Here is a 20,438-nt window from a genome sequence, read left to right as displayed (position 1 = left end):
TCTGGATGTGTACAAATGTATGTGCATTCATGTGTGCCTGCGTGGAGATCTGAGGTTGGCTGGTAGGGATAATACCAATTGGGATTATGTGCATACAGTGGTATGATAACAATATAAGATATAATAACTTTGTCTAATGCCTTTAATTGATTTTTTTCTGTCTACTTCTTGTACTTTTAAAAGGTTCACAAACTTTCAGGCAACAATGTTACCCTACAAACTTTTGCTTTTTGTTTAACCCCATCTTTGACCTTAAGAGTTGAGCAGACTTTAGGGACAGAAACTTGTGCTTATAAAGCTGTACATTAGGGAAGTTTAGTTTTTCTTTGAAAACAAAACAAAATAAAGAAATAAAGAAAAAAAAATTCTCATTGTAGAACCCACAATGTCCCAGGAGCCATATTTCTACTGTCTCTTTTTTAACTTGGAATTGATTTGGATGTTTATGAACAGGCTTTTGTTTCTTAAAGTTTTATGACTCTTTACAAAAAGAGATATCTAGTGCTCATTTTTTGATTCTTAAGCATTTAAATTAGATTATGAAAATGTAAAATTGCTGACGTTTTGTCTGGTAACACTTTTACTTTTTTAGTGAACATACTATACATAGTTTAGGAGCAGGGTTGGACCTTTTTAAAAAAAAATACACAGCAGTTTAGAAACTGTGAAGGTAAATAGAGTAAGCAGTACATAACTTTGATTTTTAAGAAAAAAAATAAACATTGTCCAAACACCAGAATAGTATATGATGTCAGAGTTTACAGGTCAGCCAGCACGAACCCATTTCTCAGAAGGGTGACATTTTACAACAGAGCCTAGAGGAAGGTAATCACTTGTTTCTGGTGTTTTGCTCACTCATTCGGTCTCTGAAGGACTCCCTCCTCTCCCTCCACCCTCAGACATCCACATCACCACCATCACACATGCGAGCTGCACACATTCACCCTAATCTAAGTAGCTTGACCCTAACCCAAGGCAGAAGTAAAACATAATTTCAGAATGAATTTCCTTTTAACCCCTGTACCACCGGGTGAGATGCTGTGCCACCATAAGCCTGGCCCTCCACTTCACCCTAGGCTGAGTTGTACTGATGCAGCAACAGTTTCCATTCTGTTTAGTCTGAACACATCAGCTATAACTTGTGACTGAGAACTTTACAAAGTATCTTTTAAGTTTGGTTTGGAAATAGCATTAAACCCAGTTGATAAGATTTTATAAAAGCCCACAGACTTATAAATGCTGCTACTTGTTTGTCTCAGGACCCTTCAGTATTGCATATTCTCTCACTGGTGCCTGGTGTTGAATTTCACTGTGCAGCACATATTCCCCAAGTGACTAAAAAGTTTGTGCTCAACCAACCGCCGCGGAGGTGCAGCTTTTAATAAACAAAATCCTACAGGGATTGTAGCACTTGGCTATTTCTCAAGAAACTTTTTTTTAAAGTTTTAAAAGTGAGACACCTCTCTCTGACTTTTGCACAAAACACCCACAAAGCTTTTCTCTTTGCACAAAGCCTAACTCAGTTTCTTTCCACATAGTGGAGTTTCCACATCGGGATCTTCTTTTTCTCCAATTTTCTCTCTATTTCCTGATCATTCAGAAGGTTGTCACCTCTGCAAGAAGGTATTCAGCTATTATTGTATGAGTGGTTGTATACAAGCTTGTGGATAATGTAAACTATCACTCAAACTCTGTCAGTAAACAATTGTAATATATCATGTAACTGCATAACAAATTTAAGTTTAATTTACAAGATGTAATCAAACTTTAACGTGAAAATTAATTTTCTGTCCAAAAAAAGCATAAAAAGCTATGTAGTCAGTTTTTAAATATATATCTTTTTGGCATCATTGCTGAAAAGAACTAAAAGCTAATATCCATCCATCCATCCATTCGCTTCCGCTTATCCTTTTCAGGGTCGCGGGGGGCGCTGGAGCCTATCCCAGCTGTCATAGGGCGAGAGGCGGGGTACACCCTGGACAGGTCGCCAGTCTGTCGCAGGGCCAAAAGCTAATATATTTTTTTAATTGATTTTCCCAGGTGATAACATCATACATTCAGCTTTTTTAGAGGGACTCATAGCCAGCTAAAAGATATAATCTTTCTCGCATATTCTGAGTCTGCCTCAGGGTCTCCTCCCAGTTCACCATGTTTGAAACACCTACAAAATGACAGCAGGCATCCTGGTCAGATTCCCAAACTGCCTCAACTGTTTCCTTTTCAGAGTAGAGCAACAGCAGCTCTCTGAGCCACTCCCAAATAACTAAATTCCTCACCCCATCTCTAACACTGAGCACAGACACTTTTGGGTGGAAGCCTGTTTACCTTCGCTTGCATCTATGATCTTGTTCTCACTTTGCACAGCTTGCAACCATAAGGTGGAATGTAGTTTGGCAAACGTGGCACAGGGTCAGCATTACTGCAAACCATGTGCCCATACTTCTGTCCAAAGTTAAGCCCGATTAATAGTTCTGCTATGTTTGCTTTGGCCTAACACACAACCAAAACACTAGATACACAGTAAGAAAGCAGAATATTGGCTATTTCATTTCCTTGTCACCGTCCAAATACAATTAAAGGCTTCACAGAAGCTCTGTAATATATTACAAGCTTCATTAGTACTAAGTTGACTGATCACAAGTAACTGCATCACCCCGGCATATACAGCTCGAGGGAGATGTATGTCAGGCTATGGTGTAGATTTAAAACAGTGCTATGAATAAAGGTTTACATACAAAGCCATTCAACTGATTTGAACACCCCCCCACGACTTCAACCACCCCCACTCCCAATTAATTTCTATTTTAATTTGCATTCTGACTTGTGATCGTGAGATAACTGATTCAGTTCTTGTAGCTTATCCTTGTGCAAATCACGCTTATGAAGAGGAAGCTTGAGCACATGGTTAATGGAATATTCAACTATTTATGCATCTGAGAAAAACAGAAAATCTGTAGATAAATTCAGAAAACTAGCAAATATTCACAAAAGCACAGGGATGACTATTTAAATATATATTATATATTTCTTGGTTGCTATGTGTAATTTCCCTTAATTATTGCTATGATAAAATTTCACTTAACTCATCACTTGTCATGCTTTTGGGCATGGATGTCGCCCTGCTTCTGTTGAGAAAAGACTTCCAGTTTACTAATGCTACTTGAGAAGCTGTCCTTCTGACTAAGTGCACTTGAATGCATGGAACGTCATATTTACCACTTCAGGAGCCTTGATGAGGGGCTTACCAGCATGACTGGAAGGCAGCATTAAATCAGGAAAGAGCTCTCTCTCTCTTCAGCTCCCTGAAAAAGAAAAGCCACAGAACTACCACAAAACCTTGGCACAGAAAAATCTCTTACATAGAGTTTTGCATTTGATCTACATCATCTGCCATATGCAAATGCACCATGGTCTCCTATCTGGACATATAAGAACAGGTTTCCTCAAAATGAAAACAAAGTATCCCACCTTGTGCCTTAGTTAAAACAACCCCTAATGTTTGCAGGATGACTGAAGGCACAGTTGTAAGCCTGCATAGCTCCATGTCCTGCTGCCAAGCTATCAGAGTTGGCACTGCGTTCTTTCCTTGCTTCCAAAAAAATACAGAAATGTCCATCAAATTTCTCCATGTTTCTCTGGTGGATGTCAGCAAGTCTGTGCATTTCTGAACTCCAACTTGGCTACAAACATTGGGAACGTAGAGTACAAGCTGTTTGTAGAGCTGTGATGTATATGTTTGGCCTGTGTTTTGGAACTGTAAAAAGATGGCTCATTTGGAAAACAGCTGAGATGCAATTAGAGGGCCAAACTCACGCTGTGTTTTGGTTTTTTGCAGAAGGGCTCTGTGTAAATTAACTTGCATTTCAAATGGGCTGCAGGGATATGAATAGTGGGCATGGGTGGACTTGAAGCTATCACTGAAAAGATTTTTTTAAAAAGTGGGGTGGGTGGAGGTTTCACCAACAACCCAACTTATTAACATATTAACAGACCAATTTCAGTGCGTATAGACACAATCTACTTAAATTTGGATTTTGTATAATAACAATGCAATTTTAAAAAGCTCTGCAGTGTTTTGAGCAAAATGCTAAACACTAATTGAGCATAGCGTTAGTTTTTGCATGCCATCGAGTCAGACACAGGCAGCAATCCTGACAGATCGTCTGCTGATGATGACACTGACATTAGTTGATGGTTCAGCTGCATCTTAATGGTATACAAATGGGGCATGTTATTTGGCAGCTTGCATACTGCCTGCATATAGCTGCTGCTGAAAAATCCCCTCTGCCCCATCTTCTTCGTTTCTTACGTTCATGCCTGTTTGTTGTTTCTGCTCCTTTTGGCACCTTCCATCTTCCATATATGTGTAGAGAAGGAAAGGGGGTCCCAGTACAGTGACATGCTGCCAAATATAAATTCTCTGAAATGAAACAACTTTTGAATAAGAAAATACTCACATATCGTTAAGGGCAGACATACTGAGACTGATAGGAGTCCCAGCTGTTCTGCAAGTGTTCGACACACATTTTGTCCTTGTGTTGTCATTAACATTAAATATTTAGAGATTCTACTTTAATCTGGAGGTTGGGACATTACACACTCACACACACCCACACACACCTATACAAACACAGACATTATTAGGTGTCATGTGTTTCATATCTGTTTCTACCATTTTCTTCCATCACCCCTTGTTCTTTTGTGGTCTCCTTCTCTTTTTGTTTCCTGTTTATTTTTTCTGTCTGTGCTATGACCTCCCTGGGCTTTGCCTTATTTCTCTGTTTTGTGCCTCCTCGTCTCCTCTCCCTTTTGTCCTCCAGCCTGTTACCCGGAAATTCATCTCAGTGTACCTTTAAGGATGTCTTATTTCTTTAAAAAGCCATCTGGAGGAGAGAGAAAGCTTACTCGAGGAACCATAAGTCAAGAAGTACTTGCACTGGTACCTCAGTTCCCACGCAGCTAGAATATAGAAACCATGGATACGACTCTACAATACTTGTTCCCTAAAATATTTACGAGTTGTTAGTTATTAAAGATGATGAACTGTGGAAGGAAACAAGCTATCCTTCTCTTTCTCTACTACTGCAAAGCTCATGTGCCTAGCCATCAGTGGCCCATCTGTCTGCCTGCCAGCTCTTCTACCCTGGCTCTGATTTCTTCATCCATCTCAGCCTGTTCACTTCATCTCCATCGACTCACTTCATCCTCAACCATACATTTGAGAATTTAGCAATAAAATCCTTCGTTTAAATCTTTTCCAGCTTCCAGTTAGGGTTAGAAATTCTGCGGTACCATTGAGCACTGAGGTCTTCTGGTTATCTCCCCTGGGCCTCTGGTTAGCTCGTGCATCTACTTTGTTGTAACATAAACCCTAACCTTCTGCATTTTCATGTCTTTGCTCTCGCCCTTCAAACAGCTCCATCACTGCAGTGTTATTGGATGAATTTTCATTTAGGGATAATCTGTTTGTCCTAGAAGTCCCCTCTCAGAGTGTATTGGTTTCCACTGACCCTCCTCATGTAACAAACCCATCCCTCAACAAACCTGGGTTACCTCAGTGGGGACTCCATGCAGTGACTGACAGGCACCTCTAACCCTCTGTTCCACTGTGTTTAGAGACTGAAGGATTATCTACCCAGCGGCAGCTCCCCTTCCTTGCCTCTTCAGAGTACCATGCTCATATCCATCTGTCCCCTCCCCCATCACCTTCTCTTCCACTACGAAAACATACCAATCTATAACCACACAAATAAAAACCACCAGCTGTGTGTGAGCACAGGCACGCATGGATGCGCGAGTGCCTGTGTGTGCAAGTCCTTGTTGGCTTATAGCTTCAAGAATGAGGTGACGATACAAGAGCAATGGGACTGTGCATATAAAATTCATGGGCTGGTTGTGGTGAAAATAATAAGGGAGAAAACTGCTCCCAGTTCCTTTAATGCAACTAAATAGATTGTGTGTGTGCGCGCGCATGTGCATTTGTGTGTTAGCTCTTAAGTGTTCTGTGCTGATATGTGAATATGTAAAGTTGACTTTGTGAGAGTTAACGCAAGTTCACTTAGATCAAACAGTGGATCAGAGGCATGCTAAAGTAAATAACACAGTAGGTGTCCGGGCTGGCCAGCTGTCACTGAAGTAGGTTTTGATTTATATTGGTCCCTAGAATGACAGAGGGAGGGGTGGAAAGGCAAAAGAGAGAGATCAAAGAATGGATAGATGGAGCATTGGAGGGATGGATGTGGCAGAGGTGATGGCAGGAAGAGAGACGAGATGATTGATCTTTATTAATCTTTATACGAGGCAAAAGCATGAATATAGAGCGGTGGATGAAGAGATGATGATGGTTTGTGTGTGACGGGAAGGAAGCAGCTTAGTAAACCAAAACGTCTGCAGCCAGAGGACGGCCGACAGATCTGTTTCTTTTAAGTGTTTCTTAAAGAACAGACACTTAAACATTCCCAGATCTGCAGTGCATCTGCAGCCTGACATGAGTTGAGTGCCTCAGTACAATATCATGAGGGGGTTCAAACGCTCTGTTCAAAGCTTATCAGCACAATCTATGATGGAGAAGAGAGGGACTGTGTTGCCTCTAGTGATATTCCCAGTCAGACGCCCATTTTTGTAATCTTTAAACCATTGGCTCCCGACTGTTTTGACTTCTGAGCACATATTTAAAAGTACAGAATGCACTTTTGACCTCACTGTTTGAATTGGGAGTAGTTCAAAAAAGTGAAATTGTCTTCGATGATTGTTTCATTTTAATACATTTTTAAGCCTCCAGAGGCTAAACTGCAAACTATTTCAGAAAAGAAATAGAAAAACATGAGACAAGACAAGAAAGTTCAGGAGAAAATATTGTTGTGAGTTGCAGAAATGTTTTTTTCCTTCTCTTTTCTGCTAATCATTTTGTGGCCTCTGATTTGATTCACAGTCCCTTGAGAGTAGCAATCTTGAACCCCATGCAGTGAACCTCTGGTTTAACACAAGCTCCTGGGAGACTGAATGGATCTAGTAAAGCATGTTTTTAGTTTTCTCTGCTCTTGAAAATACTGTTTTTACTAACTTTGCCAGTGCACTCTTTGTTTATGTAACAGTAATTACGGTATGTTTGAGTAACAAGTAAAGGATGAATCTTTGCATCAACGTGCCTGAGATAAATCCACGTACCGCACTTGGCATATGAGTTGACATAAAGTTGTTCTGATTTTGTTTACGACATCGTTATAGCAGGGGGAATTAATTTACTCTGCTTTCTCCACAGGGCCACACAGGCCTGGAGCCAGGGCTTACTCATTATTTATGTCACACAAATTCCCCCCAAATTGCATTTATGTGGCCTTTTTGCATTTTGTTGCCAAAAGAGATTATCTGTCAGCCACGTGATGGTTTTGAATATAAAAAATGTGTTTTTTTTTTCTCAAGGTTGAGCATTCACACTAATAATATTAGCACACAGCTGTAGTAAATCTTAAGTACTGGTTTTAAAAGCTGAACTACAATGTCCCAACTGGAAAGGAGACATAACCACTACTGAAAATAATAATAAGTGTTTATGTATTTGCAGATTCTGATCTGACTTTAAATCCAGATGCCTGTTGTTATGTAAGTCTTCCTCGTGCCACTAAAACAGATCTGCAAAAACTCAGACGTTGTGGGTTTGGTGCTCAGCCTCTGGGTGATCACTTGAGATTGCATGGATATTGTCTCCAAACAATCACTATCTGACTTGGACTATAATCACTCACAGACAGATTGGTGAAGGTTTGCCAATCATTGCCATCTAATGACTGATTTCTAACATGTTGCAATCGATCTGAGTCAGCCTGCACCAGTTAGTGCAACTGGTCTGTGATGCATCTCTTTGCAATAGAGAGCTTGATTCAACTGGTTGCCAACTGGTTGTAGTTTGGTTTTATATAAAACAAGTTAATTTATCAGCATTCTGCAGCAATGATATCCAGAGGAATTTCTGAATTGTTACATGTTTGGAGCTGGACTCTGTATGCTAGTAGTGCATGTAAATTTCTATTTATTGTACATTTCTATGTATGTAAACAATATTCATAGAGTGATCACAGTTAATTGCTGCATTATTAAAAACAGATTCTATTTAATTGTCAAGCTGACCCCATTCAATTGCAATTAAAAACACAATTTATGCTTAATGCAGTTTTATTTCCACCTCCATACACCAAAGATGCTCTGAAGCTGGGCTTTTTTATGGTGCATCTCATGGATGCTGAGTCATACTGGCGTTTAGAGAGTTTGGGGGATGAGGCAATACTTTGGGCTTTTTCTCATGTTTCATGAGCTGCAGGAGGATTGAGCTGTAGGGGATTACTGTGGCCAAGGGGGTGGGCTTTGTTTTCAAAAACATTAAAGTTGATTTTGGGTTTCAGAGAAACACCCACCAGCAGTACTGTACTGTAAAATATTGCCATCCATCCATCCATCATTGCTCTGTCTGGATCACAGTTTTCCTTCAAAAAAAGATAATGGACTATTCCACACCCTACATGTGACTTTCACTTTAAGTTCACTGACTTTTTTAGTCTGTACCTGCCTACAATAATGTCATTCTATATTAAGGACTTGGGTCCAGTTGTAGTGTAACATATTTTTAGTACTTTGAAAGTTCAAGCAGAATAATATAAAGACAATCTTTCCATGCCCTTTTGTAAAAGGTAGTTGGCTCAAAATGATGAATTCTTCAACCACATTGATAGTTCGTGCAAACACTCTCAGGAGCTGAATTTGGACTAACAACAACCACTTTGTTATTTAATTATGAAGACTTGCAGTCATTGCGTGCTATATTCCATCTGTTCTTTTGCTGAGATAAACCTTGGATCACGTAATTATGTGTTTAGATAAAGATGAAAAGACAGACAGAAAACATCATGAACTTTGTGTATGTCAGTGTAGAAGCATTACTTTTAGCAGTCAACAGATGGCAGGATATAGCTGGATCATTTGTATGCTGCAGCAGGACCATACACACACACAGACACACACACACAGCAGGGGCCAGCAGAATACATTGCGAGTCTTCAGAGGACAGAAGGTTTCCCTGCTCTGCTGTGATTAATGGGCTGATTGAGGCTGGAGCCAAAATGGAGGGTGGGCCAGTTTGCAGCCCGCTAATGAGTTGATAATGGAGAGGTGGGCGGCTGGGTACGCCACCCAGCAAAATGGTGGGAGCTTAGTGGGGATGGTTTTAGAGGTATGCAGGGAGGTGAGCTTCTCAGAGGGCAGTTGTGCATGCTATTTTTCAGTAAAATGTTTTGAATAGTGAAGGTACAGGGAGACCTATATTCATTTTCCACTATAAAAGAGGTGGTTATTTGGTTTTCTTGAAGCAAAAATCATGGTGCTCAAGCAGAGAGTGCATTACACTGTAACACTGCAGCTGGAAAAGACAGGTGGGTGCTGTGACTGGGTGATGAAGAGTTGTTTTCACTGTGACAGTGATTGCTGGTTTTGGAATAAGTGGGATTGTTGTGATACTGCAGATGGTGTGGGAGCACGACGGCATCATTGTTACTGTAAGCTGCAAAACAAGATCTTTCATCATATTGATATCAGTATGGGGAGGCAAAGCATAACTTACTCAATGTTTTATTTAAGCCTTTAAATACGTTTTCACCACAGGCAAGACTCTCAGTGTTTAGAGTATAAAAAAAAATATGTCTTATTTTATTTGTTTGGTGTTGCACTAGAAGGCAGCTGCAGCTCAGATGGAGCTGGATGACCGTTATTTGTGAGGCTGGAGGTTTGACTCCTGGGTGACCTTCCAAAAAATGCTTTCCAAATGTGACTTGCTGAGCAAAAACCATTTACCAAATAAATATTTTAAAAGCGATAAGTACATCCTCGTTAAATCTGTTTTCCTTTTATTTTCTGTCAGACTGTGAGACTCATTCTAAGAAAGACTGTCTGCTGTAAGTCCAGATTCTAATTATGTGGGTGAACAGGTAATTAGTTATGATAAAACACATACAGCCTGATTACATGAACATAGTTTTTGGTCACCACACCTACAACTACAACATAAGCACTGCTCAGTGACCCTAAAACAGGAGCATGCAACACCTTCAGCCACTTTCACCGGTCACCTGCAGGGAGACTCTGGGTAACTGACTGCCAGTGTTAACAGATCTGGTCCCTGTTTTTAAACTAGTTAACTATTTAACTACTATTTCATAATTGTGAACTCTGATTTACCTCTTGTAAATCAAAACCCTGATTATTTAGAGGTAGCTGCTTTCATTTACGTCATATGAAAAACACTGATTTGGTGGGTACGTACAAATGTTACCTGATATTTGAACAGCATTTTAAAAGTACACTTAAGGGATCAGACAAACACAAAGACATCAAAGGCAAATCTGATTACTAACCTACCCCACTTGTGCGTTTTACAGAAAACCAGTTCTCACATTACCTGCAAAACTTTCAGCATGTCCTGTCTGGGTGCCACATGAATCACTTTCAACGTGCTAGGGTTGCAAATCCAAGAGGTAGACTTTTATTTACAAGTTTATTTACAACTTTTAAATAATTTAGTCGAACTGTCTGTTTGTGAAACGACTGAATTGATGTTACCATTATTCCATCTAGCCATCCAATGTGTGAATAAACAGTCACCTGTATTATTCACTGGCATAAACTAAAGATTTTATATTGGATAGTGTTTTATTTTAAATCACTATAAAACACAAACAGCATTAGAAATATTTCCCACTGCAGTATTTTGGAGTTATGACTCAATCACACAGTTAATTGAGCTTCGCCTCTACAGTGTGTTGCTGTGAACAGAGTAACTTTCTCAGTCAATCTGCTGGTACAACTTATTTCAGCAGAAACTTTAAAAAGCACTGCAGTGGATTTCAAAGATGGTCCTTATCGTCTTAAACAGACAGGCAAACGTCCTCTGTGTGTGGAGGAGAACCATTTCTGTCTTTAAAAAAACCCGCAGCATCACTGTTTCTGTGGAAGGGACAACAAAGTAAATGACGGCATCCATCTAGAGAGACTTAACCCCCACCACTGCAATCCCTTACGACTTTTTCGCGTGTGTTGCAAACCTGAATTTATGTGTGCAATTTCTTTTGTAGTTCTTTTGGACAAAGAAACAAAATACATCATATAAAGTGGAAATCTGAATGTTTATGCAGACGATGGAGCTTTGAGTTGTCTCCAAAGCTTTTCTAGAAGTCAAATTGTTGCTGTGCAGTACTTTGGGACTTACTTACACTACGACAACCAAAAAAGAAGCTAAATGAATATGTTTAACATCAGATATCATTAAAAATACACCTGAGAAAATAAAACAGCAAAAATCTGGATTCTATAAATTGAAATCTGGATTTGAAAGTTTAGTTTTCTCCATTTGATGGTTTGCATTTGCATTAATAGTAGCTCATAATCTCTTTGATGTTTCCTTGAGATGTTTCTTTTAATATTTTTGTCTTCTTTTGAGCCATAATGATGGGATATCACACTTATATACATTTCACATTCTCTTTAATCTTCTGGAATATTGGATTTGTGCTGCATTAGTATTATTATTTTAACATATCAATATCTGTTTACATTTTTTTTTTTGGGGGGGGGGGGGGGGGGGTCACCTTGTGTAGTTGTAGAAGGATGACTATTCCAACTACAGAAGGGTTTGTCTCTCTTTGGAATGCCTTCAACAAGGCTTCCCCTGTGAGCTGAGCACCTGCTTCCGCTCAGTTCTTAGAAAACTTTGGCTAGAAAACCATTACAATAAGCATTATGTGAAGTCCACGGAGACATCACATCTGATGTGAACAATATGACCTTTATTGATTCATAGCAGGCACACTAAACCCCCCTCGGTGATGTCTACTGTTTACTATATTCCTCACTCACATAGTCAGATGATTTATCACTAAATCGAAGGGCAGAAGTCAATAATGACTTTGATCCATGATAACCAGCTTCAGTTACCATTTGCTGACAAAGCTTCTCGGTGATTTTAATAAATTACTTTGATGATTTCTTGGCTGCTGGTCAGACAGAGTAACCAATGTGAAGACACTGCTTTCATTGCAAACATTTTCATCATTTCATTTGTTTCTACATGATGAACAAACTGTGATTAATCTGTAGTAGAAAATGTGGCAATAGAGGTGGTCTGTTAAAATTAGTATAACAAAAGCTATTATCATAGATCATGTAATTATTAATATAATCCAAAAAGCAACAATTAAATGTTATAGATGGTCTCTTCCATAAAGGGAAATTTGCTATCAAAGATTTACCTTGAGTGCACGAGAGCTCAAACTTCTGATGGTTGAGTGCATGAAGTATGTTACAGAGAGTTGGGGAAACGCAGACCTAAAACTCTCACAGTTTGTAGGACATTTGTTCAGAAAATAACAAGAACTGTGGATGAAATAAATGTACAGTAATGTAACCTCCACACGATTAAGGGTTGCAGAAAATATTACCCAGAAGCCTGGGGACTTCAATTTAAGGACTCTGCTTGTAGAGTATGAAAGGCTACTTGTTTTTGCTTGCCCTAAATAAAAAGGTGCGATTGGATTATAAGTAGTTCCCCAACACTAGTTTATATAGTCATATGTGGGAAATCCGGAAATAACCAGTAACCGTGTGAATAAGCGGCAGCTCCGGGGAAAGTACGGAATCTTCGCTGAAAAGTGAAACAGAAACAAATAAAAAAAATATTATAAGCATGAAATTAAAATACTTAACTGCTTAAAAGATTCTATGTCGTTACTCTGTATCACGACGATGCTCCATCTCCAACAGTGAAAATCTGCTCCAACACACGCACGCACACGTGCGCGCGCACATATACACAAACAAGCGGCAGGTGTCAGCAGAACACACCCGGAGCTCACAGTACAGGTATGCAGATGCGTCCCTTCTGTATTTCTAACCTTTTAAACTGCACCGCGCTCGGATTGTGCGTCTGTGGCTGTGAGGGTTCAGTATTGCGGCTGAAGTCCTCTTGGTGACGCTCTGCTGACATCACTTTGATATTCCCCCACTCAGCTCTCCGCATCAGACACACGGAGCTCCAGCACTCTCACACACACTCCGTCCACACTTTGTTTCCATTTCGCTCCGCTCGCCTTGTACAAGACGCACCGGCACAAAAACACAGCCACCGGCTGCCTGCGCACTGCGGCCGGTCCACGTGGGGAGGGCTCTGACTCTTCCTGTCATTAACAGAATTAAAGCAAAGGACAGAGAAACTAATCACGGTCCAGACTGAGGAGAGGCGCGCTCAGAGCGGCAGGAGGAGAGAGAAGCTGTAACTTGGCTGCTTTCAGCGCAGGCGGTCTGAACTGAGCTCGAAGTTTCTTGGCTGATCGGAGAAGGAATAATTTGGAGCCCAGCTGAAACACACGGCGCTGTTGTGGATATTACGTCCACCTTATCTCCTGTGTATAAGAATGGCGAGAGATTACGCAGCGCGCTGCCCGGTGTATCCGATGAGAAACGCTTGGCTGGTGGCAGTAGCGGTCCTGCTTGCAGCCCAAGGTAAGTGTGAACGAGCCCAGCTGTGTTTCTTACAATGGAAGTCCCGTCAGTTCTTCGCCTCCTGTAGCCTCTTGTTCTCTGAATGTAGCAACCCCCGGCACTTTTCCAGCAGGGCAGCCCGCGTTCCCGGAGTGCTGGATGTTTGACGGTGTCACGTCTCCGCGTCCTCTCTGGCTGCTGCTCAGAGCGCCGAGACCTATTGTAAAAGTTTATTGTCCGAGCTCTACATCAGATCTGTGTGTGCATGTGTGTGTGTTGAGTTTCGGTAAGCCACGACGCGAGGTGTGGCTCTCCTGGTTTGCGGTGTTTGTCCTAATTCCTCGCCGCTTTCGTCGGCAGGTGACTGTTCAGGAAACCTAATCCTCCCTGAGCCGCTACAAACCCTTACAGCACGGCTGACCTGAAATCTGTGTTTACCTGTCGGGAAGCGTGGCCGTGAAATGGGGCGCTATCACAACTGCCGGTCCGTTTACTAACCATTAGAGTAATGGCAAAAATTGGTCCTCGTCGTGTGGAGCAACAGGGTGTTGATGGGGAAACGCGTTCTCTGCGGGGGATGAGAATGGCTCGGCCCCTGCTCTTGAGGTGGCCCTTCAGGAATAAATACCTTGTCAAGAGGGCTGCATGAATATCGACTACACGAACTGTATGAAAAATACACGAACTCCAGAATCATGGCAGAAGAAGCAGCCTTGCGAACACGCAGTGCATACAAATTTAAGAAGATAAAATGACGTAAATGTTAATATTATGATAAAAGGCACCCTGTAGTCAATTAAGAGACCAATACCAGAACATTTAGAGTAAAATATCTGAAAAAATTAATTCAGTGCTTTTCTTTTTTCAAATTAGACATCTTAAACACAAATAAAACACATGTAAAACACTCAGAGTTGAATAAAGTGAGATAGGGGTCATAAAAACTTTAACTCCACTTTCTATATATCTACCTCTGTGCAGTGATGCATGTAACTGTGGCCAATATTGACTGATGGTATCAGCAAGTATCAGCCGAATGGTGCTGTGAACTTACTGTTAAGTGATGTAAGCACAATGCAAGACACTGTGTGAGTGTTTTATAAAACCTATAAGAAATAAGTTAGAGCAATATCCTGTGTTTGGGTATAGGAGGATTTACAATGATTGTACGCGAAGTCCCGGATGCAGCACAGTGAGCCACAAAGAGCAGCTTGTTTGATGGATTTCATCTATAAACTAAAAAGCTTCCTGATCAGCACCTTTGACACTCAGCGAATAAACATGTGCCAAAAATAACGTCCCTGTGAAGTTGTTGAGTGGCGCAGAGACATAATGGGATTATTAAGGAAACGGTGACAACGTTTTCCATAAAATAAAAGCAGGTATAAATAAACCTGCTCATGAATAACAGAAACACTTTGCTGTCACTATAAAACACACCTTTGATGGATAGAAATAACAGTAATCGCGTACGGGAAAGGTCACTAAAAGACAAGGTTATCGCTGCATTTATGAGGTTTTTTCATGATTCTGTTTCCCTGTACTGGAATGTCTTTACTCTGATTTTGTTGTATTTGTGATTTTAAGTTGAGATGTTAAAACAACACAGATTAGGTGTTGTAGTTTATTGCTGTTTAGATGGCATATTGACGTACCTGACTTGTTATCAGCACTGTTGCACTTGAATGGCTTTTCTAACTAGTCAAAGTCAGTCTGCACACTGGAACTCTCAGTTATGTCCTTTTACCATGTTACAGATTAAACATTAGTGAAACAAACAATGCTATGTGTCACATGAATATGCACGGTTTCTCAAAAGTACCTTAGATTCAACTAAATATTTACTTTAATGTGCACACTCGTGTACTTTCTTGGGACTTTCCAAAGTCTTTACCGACTTCAGCGGCTGTTTATGGGAATTTTCACAGTTGTAAACCAGTGTTTCAGATTATTCAGACAAGAAGAACCACAAGAATTTACAAATATGCTGTAATCCCCAACAGAAACTACTTTGAAAGTTTTTTCCCCCCACTGGAACCAGCTCCAATATTTATAACAGCAGGTAGTCGGGCTATAGTGATCGGCGTTAGCCTGCTCTGTCAGCATGAATCTGTCAGCCTGTTGTTTGCACCTGGGTATAACTAATATCATCTGTCAGAGCTCTCCAAAATTTTCACTGAGGAAAAAGAAGATGGGTCATTATGGAGCTGGAAGATATGTCATCTTGTGCCTTGACGTGCCTTGACGCACCTTGGAGACATGCCTGTGAGATCAAAGCAAACGGGAGGGCAAGTTATTTCGAGCCGGGGAGCCACAGAATCCTTCTTTGCATTTCGCTGTAGCATCTGTTGCATAACCGGTGATGGCGTGAACTGTTATTGGCGCCGAGTTTACAAGGCAGGAGGAAGATTTAATCTCGATTAGAACTAGCTGTGTAATGACATCCTTTCTCTTCCTGCGTTTTTGGAGCAATGTAAGAACGAGAAAACCCCAGTGAAGGAGAGCGTTCTGCTTTAGACCCCATGCTGTAAGCTCTCTAACACAGGTTGGAGAGAGGATGACAGATATTCAGCTGAGACTCTGCTACATTGGGTCTGTATTGTTAAAAAGCTGTCAGATTGTCATGACAGTATCCCCACAGGTTATGAATTCATTTTAACATGCAACAACACAACTGTCTCGTCTGAGGAAGAACATCTACACTCACGCTGCAGCTGCTTAGAAAGCGAGCTGCTGACAGAGGTTTGATTTTTCCAAGATTGCCCTGGCATATGAGGAAACAATTCAAAAGCGAGTTGTGTGCATAGATGATCGTTGTATGTTTACATGGCAAATGCAATTGCGTAATTATGTGGAAAATTAACAAGCACTTTGCAAAAGGGGTCAACGGCAGCCGTGAAACCTTGACTGTAATATTGAAAGAGGAATGTTAACCTTCATAAAAAAGGCAAAATAGAGTTAAGAGGATATCATTGTGCAGCAATGATAATTAAGTCTCTTCAGGTAACCACCCCCTCCCCTTCGTGTCTCAATAGGCCCGATCCTGTGCTGAAATGTCAATGATGATGAGTCCCCTCGACGGCTCTGCAGAGACGGAGGGCTGATTAGCTTATCACTTGGAGAGCAGGCGGACGATGATTATCGCCCTCAGAGCAGCACAGCCTGATTATCGAGAGCTCTTATTAATGACTCATCTTTAGCTTTGCATTGCGCTATGTTGTTGTTTGCATATTTGTGTAGCGAGTGCTACACAAGCTCCAGTATCCATCTGTGATGGCTTTACTCCATGTGGGAATCACTGCAGAGGATCTCAGGGATGAAAAAGTCTTAAACGTTCATGTTGACCTACCTTCTTGCCTTAAAGGGCAAAACCCAAAACATACATCTGCATTTCTTTTTACATCGTCACGCCTTCAATTAAAAAAAACAAAAAAACAACATTTTAGATGTAGCTCTGTAATTTTTAAATTAACATCCTGATATGCACTAGAGACACTATATAGAGCATCTCATCTGGCCTGGGAATGGCTCTGGATCCCCCAGGAGGAGCTAAAAATTGAAGCTGTAGACAGCGACAGCTGGACAACCTCGCTTTGCATGCAACCGCTGCAGTCCGACTCTGGATAAACGGCAAAGGGTAGAGGGACGCGCAGCCAGTTTTAGTGCTGTAATTAAAATTCAGAAACAACATAAAATTGAAAAAAGCAAGAGTTCAAGACGTTCATCTGTGAGCTGCACATTACAGCCGATTGTGCGCTCTTGGCCTTTGGGATAGGCGCACAGTTATTTTAATTTTTCTCCATGCAGGATATTTTCATTTATTAATAACTGGAATAAGCCTAGAGGCTTTAAAAAAATCCAAATTTTTTTGAAAGCAAAGGGCAGTTTGTATAAAATATTCCAGCAATTTTCTCAGTTTAAAAAACATATTTTGCTTCTTTGCATAAATCCTGGTTGAATACTATGTAGCAACCTGACCCTGGAGCCTCTGTTAGCTTTAAAAAGTGGTCTGTAGCGCAAAGGTCCCAGGCCCACTGTGGTCGATGATGTCAGACAGACAAAATGTCAAGAAGTGTATCTGGGGAGAACTGATGCTCTGTGTGTTTGTGGAGAGGTTTGAGGCAGTGGTTGTCATTGTTGCCATGAGAGTTGATCATAGGTATCGTTGCTGGGTTAAAATGTCAACGACCGTGCAAAGCAGCTGGATGCTCTGCAAGTTCCTACTCGGAAGGGCTTAATGATGTGTTTTTAGCATGTGATATTTCCCCCATAACTGTTAAAAACCTTCATATTCATAACACTAATGACCTTGCTGAACAGAATAGTTAAGGACGCACCAGTCGGGAAAGTCTAGGCTGATGCCGATGTTTAAAAATGACAATTTAGCAGATGTGCAATGTGAATGGTTTTTAAATGTCGTTGTTATTTATTTCCCCATTTGTCACGGGAAAAAGAGAAATCAAAAAGCAACTGCACTGTTTTCAGTCTTCCAACTCTTCGTCACACAATCACGCATTGAGTGATTGATGTGACACAATGGTTTAGCATCAGCCGCTGCCATATTTAAATGTCTTATTTGCTGAAGAGCCAATGGCTGCTAAAGAAGCCATTATTATCCAGGGCATGACTACAGACTCGGTAATCAAAACTACTGAAACGTAAGAAAAATCAGTTGCAAAGTCATACAGTAAACTTATTTTCACACATGCGTTGGGGTCCAAAACATTTCAAACATAATTTAACCATCTGACATCTTTAGCCTGTCAGCTTCTTTTTACTAAGCCTGTGTGATATTTGATCGAGAACTGAGTCGGTATTTTCCTGGAGATTTTACAGAAAGCTGGTGGACTTTGCATCCTGCCTCTTGCATGTTTTACCTAGCCAGCACTCTTGCCAGGACTAGACTATTTACAGCTGTTGAGAGTGTGTCCTGTTGTCTGCTAAATGTGAGAAAGAGAAACGCTGTCCTGAGTTTGTCTGTGAAAACAGCTTAAGTCAAGTTTAATCTGACACCCGCCACAATACAGGCTGCTCTCACATTGGGACCTGCAGTTAAAAGGCTCAAGACTCAAATGCCAAAGGCTCTTCCTGCTGAGGGTGAAAATCATCAGGAGCAGATCGCTGATGCCCGTTGAGAGCTTGTGAAAGATTCGCACACTACACACGCTGTTTAGTAATATGGACTGCTGTTTGTGTTTGCACGACTTTGTTTTTGTCTGTGTCAGAATCGATACATGCGGCGATGATTATCACCCAGCATAAAATGAAGTCTTATTGCTTATAAAAAAACTTTTCCTTTTAATTGCAGCTTTTCACTTCTTAATTGGTTCGAGTTGCATCACACTGTGATTTGTTTGTTTGCATTTCTGGTAAAGTTGGACTCTTAATTTTTGGCTCTAGGTTTTGTTATTGATCAAAGATTAAAATCTTAATGACTTCCCACGACTCTTTGTGGGCCAGTGAATGATGAACTATTGAGTTTGTATTGCGGGATCTTGCATAATACGTTTGGCTTGTGTTTGTGCCATCAAAGAAGTAGTTTCAAAAATCTCTAGTGCAGCTCTTACAGCCAGGGGTAGACTTTGGCTTGGTAGGTCACTCTCAGAAATTTTAAACTTGTTGCCATGGATACAGCTTTTGTGTCCGAGACAATATCACAAGCCTGTGTTGTGTGTGTGTCTTTGCATGTCCTAAAAAAGAAGGTGTGCAGTTATAATTAGTGGGAATATTTCGGAGTTTGGGTTGATGTAAGAAGCTCAATCCGCCCAGCTTACTACAGGAAGCAGGTTTTACTTCATCACCGTGGGTGCCAAAGAGCCAGCAAGCATGTGTCTGCACTTGGTCAGCAATTTTCCTTTTTCTTTTTTCTTCTTTTTTTTCCACCTCTGAGGAAACGGGTTACTAAGCAAATTCCAGATCACATTTCTAGACATAAAGCGTATCATGGCTAACACCTTGGCATTCCTTTGTGATTCTACAGCAAACAGGTGTCAGTGGGAAGAGGGATTACAGAGCGTAGCAACAGGAAGAGGGCCATGAATCACAATGGAGCTGATCCAAGGATGGTCGGAGCACGGTTTATTCTTACAGGGTCCAGTCAGGTTTCACAGCATCACGAATGCCTTTGCAGATGACGTTAAAATGCACACACAAAGTCTCTTGCATACATACTCACACGATCAGTGTGGCCTCCTTTGCTAGTTTGACTTTTACCTGCATGCAGAGTAAAAAAATGGCCTTTCATACCCTGCTCAGTTTTCATTTTCCCATTCTTTTATTCAGGCATTCTTCCTCCCTGTCTTATTCTCGCTCCCTCTCTTTCACACTCATTCTTTTGCTCACGACCCTATTTTCAGTCGGCCTGGCTGGCTGCTGCTCCGTGGCGGCTCCCAAGCGGGGGCCCTTTTGTTGGAACAGCTTTGGTGGAATTAAAAAGGGTGCCAGGACAACCCCCCCACCCCAACTCTACTCTTCCTCTCTCAATCCACTCTTCTGCTTTCAGTTCTTCTAGGCCTCATTGTTTAGAAAGGGAGGGAGGGAGCTAGAGGGGAAATTCAAAAGTGTGAAAGTGTTTAGACAAGCGTCCCTGTTCTCTGTCCTAGTCTGTCCTCAGCATTCCGGTTACACAGACCACACCGACCTGCGTCCTTCCTTTCCTCCTGTTTATTCACCTCTCCAGATATAGCCTGCTGGTGACAAAATGGAAATTGCTTTTTACCATTTGTGTGCGAGTGCAGCGACCGGTCAGGCTGCGGCGTGACTTTGTGACATTTGCAGTTGTACCCATGTGGGCGATTAATAATTACAGTAACATTGTTTGCTTCACTTACATCATTATGGAGCTCCTGCAATGACTTTTTCCAATTGAGAAATTTAAGGCAGCGGTCTTGCTTTCCAAAATTGGACCATGTTGGCAGTCA

The 20,438-nt window shown here is 41.0% G+C and overlaps 1 protein-coding gene across 3 annotated transcripts in view; it reads left to right on the top strand.

The window, feature by feature from the left end:
- Positions 1 to 13,020: 13,020 nt before the first annotated feature.
- The window catches only part of LOC309698698 (poliovirus receptor-like), a 366,820-nt gene continuing 359,402 nt past the window's right edge, over positions 13,021 to 20,438 (top strand). Inside the window, exon 1 of one of the 3 annotated variants that reach the window (XM_082521330.1) lies at positions 13,021 to 13,539. In XM_082521330.1, coding sequence (XP_082377456.1) covers positions 13,452 to 13,539 — 88 coding nt within the window. In that variant the 5' untranslated portion in view covers positions 13,021 to 13,451. The remainder of the gene's footprint in view (positions 13,540 to 20,438) is intronic. The other 2 variants (XM_082521328.1, XM_082521329.1) reach the window with 2 other exon arrangements.

Source organism: Aulonocara stuartgranti (genome assembly GCF_965226115.1).
Source record: "Aulonocara stuartgranti genome assembly, chromosome: 22".
NCBI lineage: Eukaryota > Metazoa > Chordata > Actinopteri > Cichliformes > Cichlidae > Aulonocara > Aulonocara stuartgranti.
The sequence above is the reverse complement of the archived record's forward strand: the minus strand, read 5'-3'. Positions and strand labels throughout refer to the sequence as shown.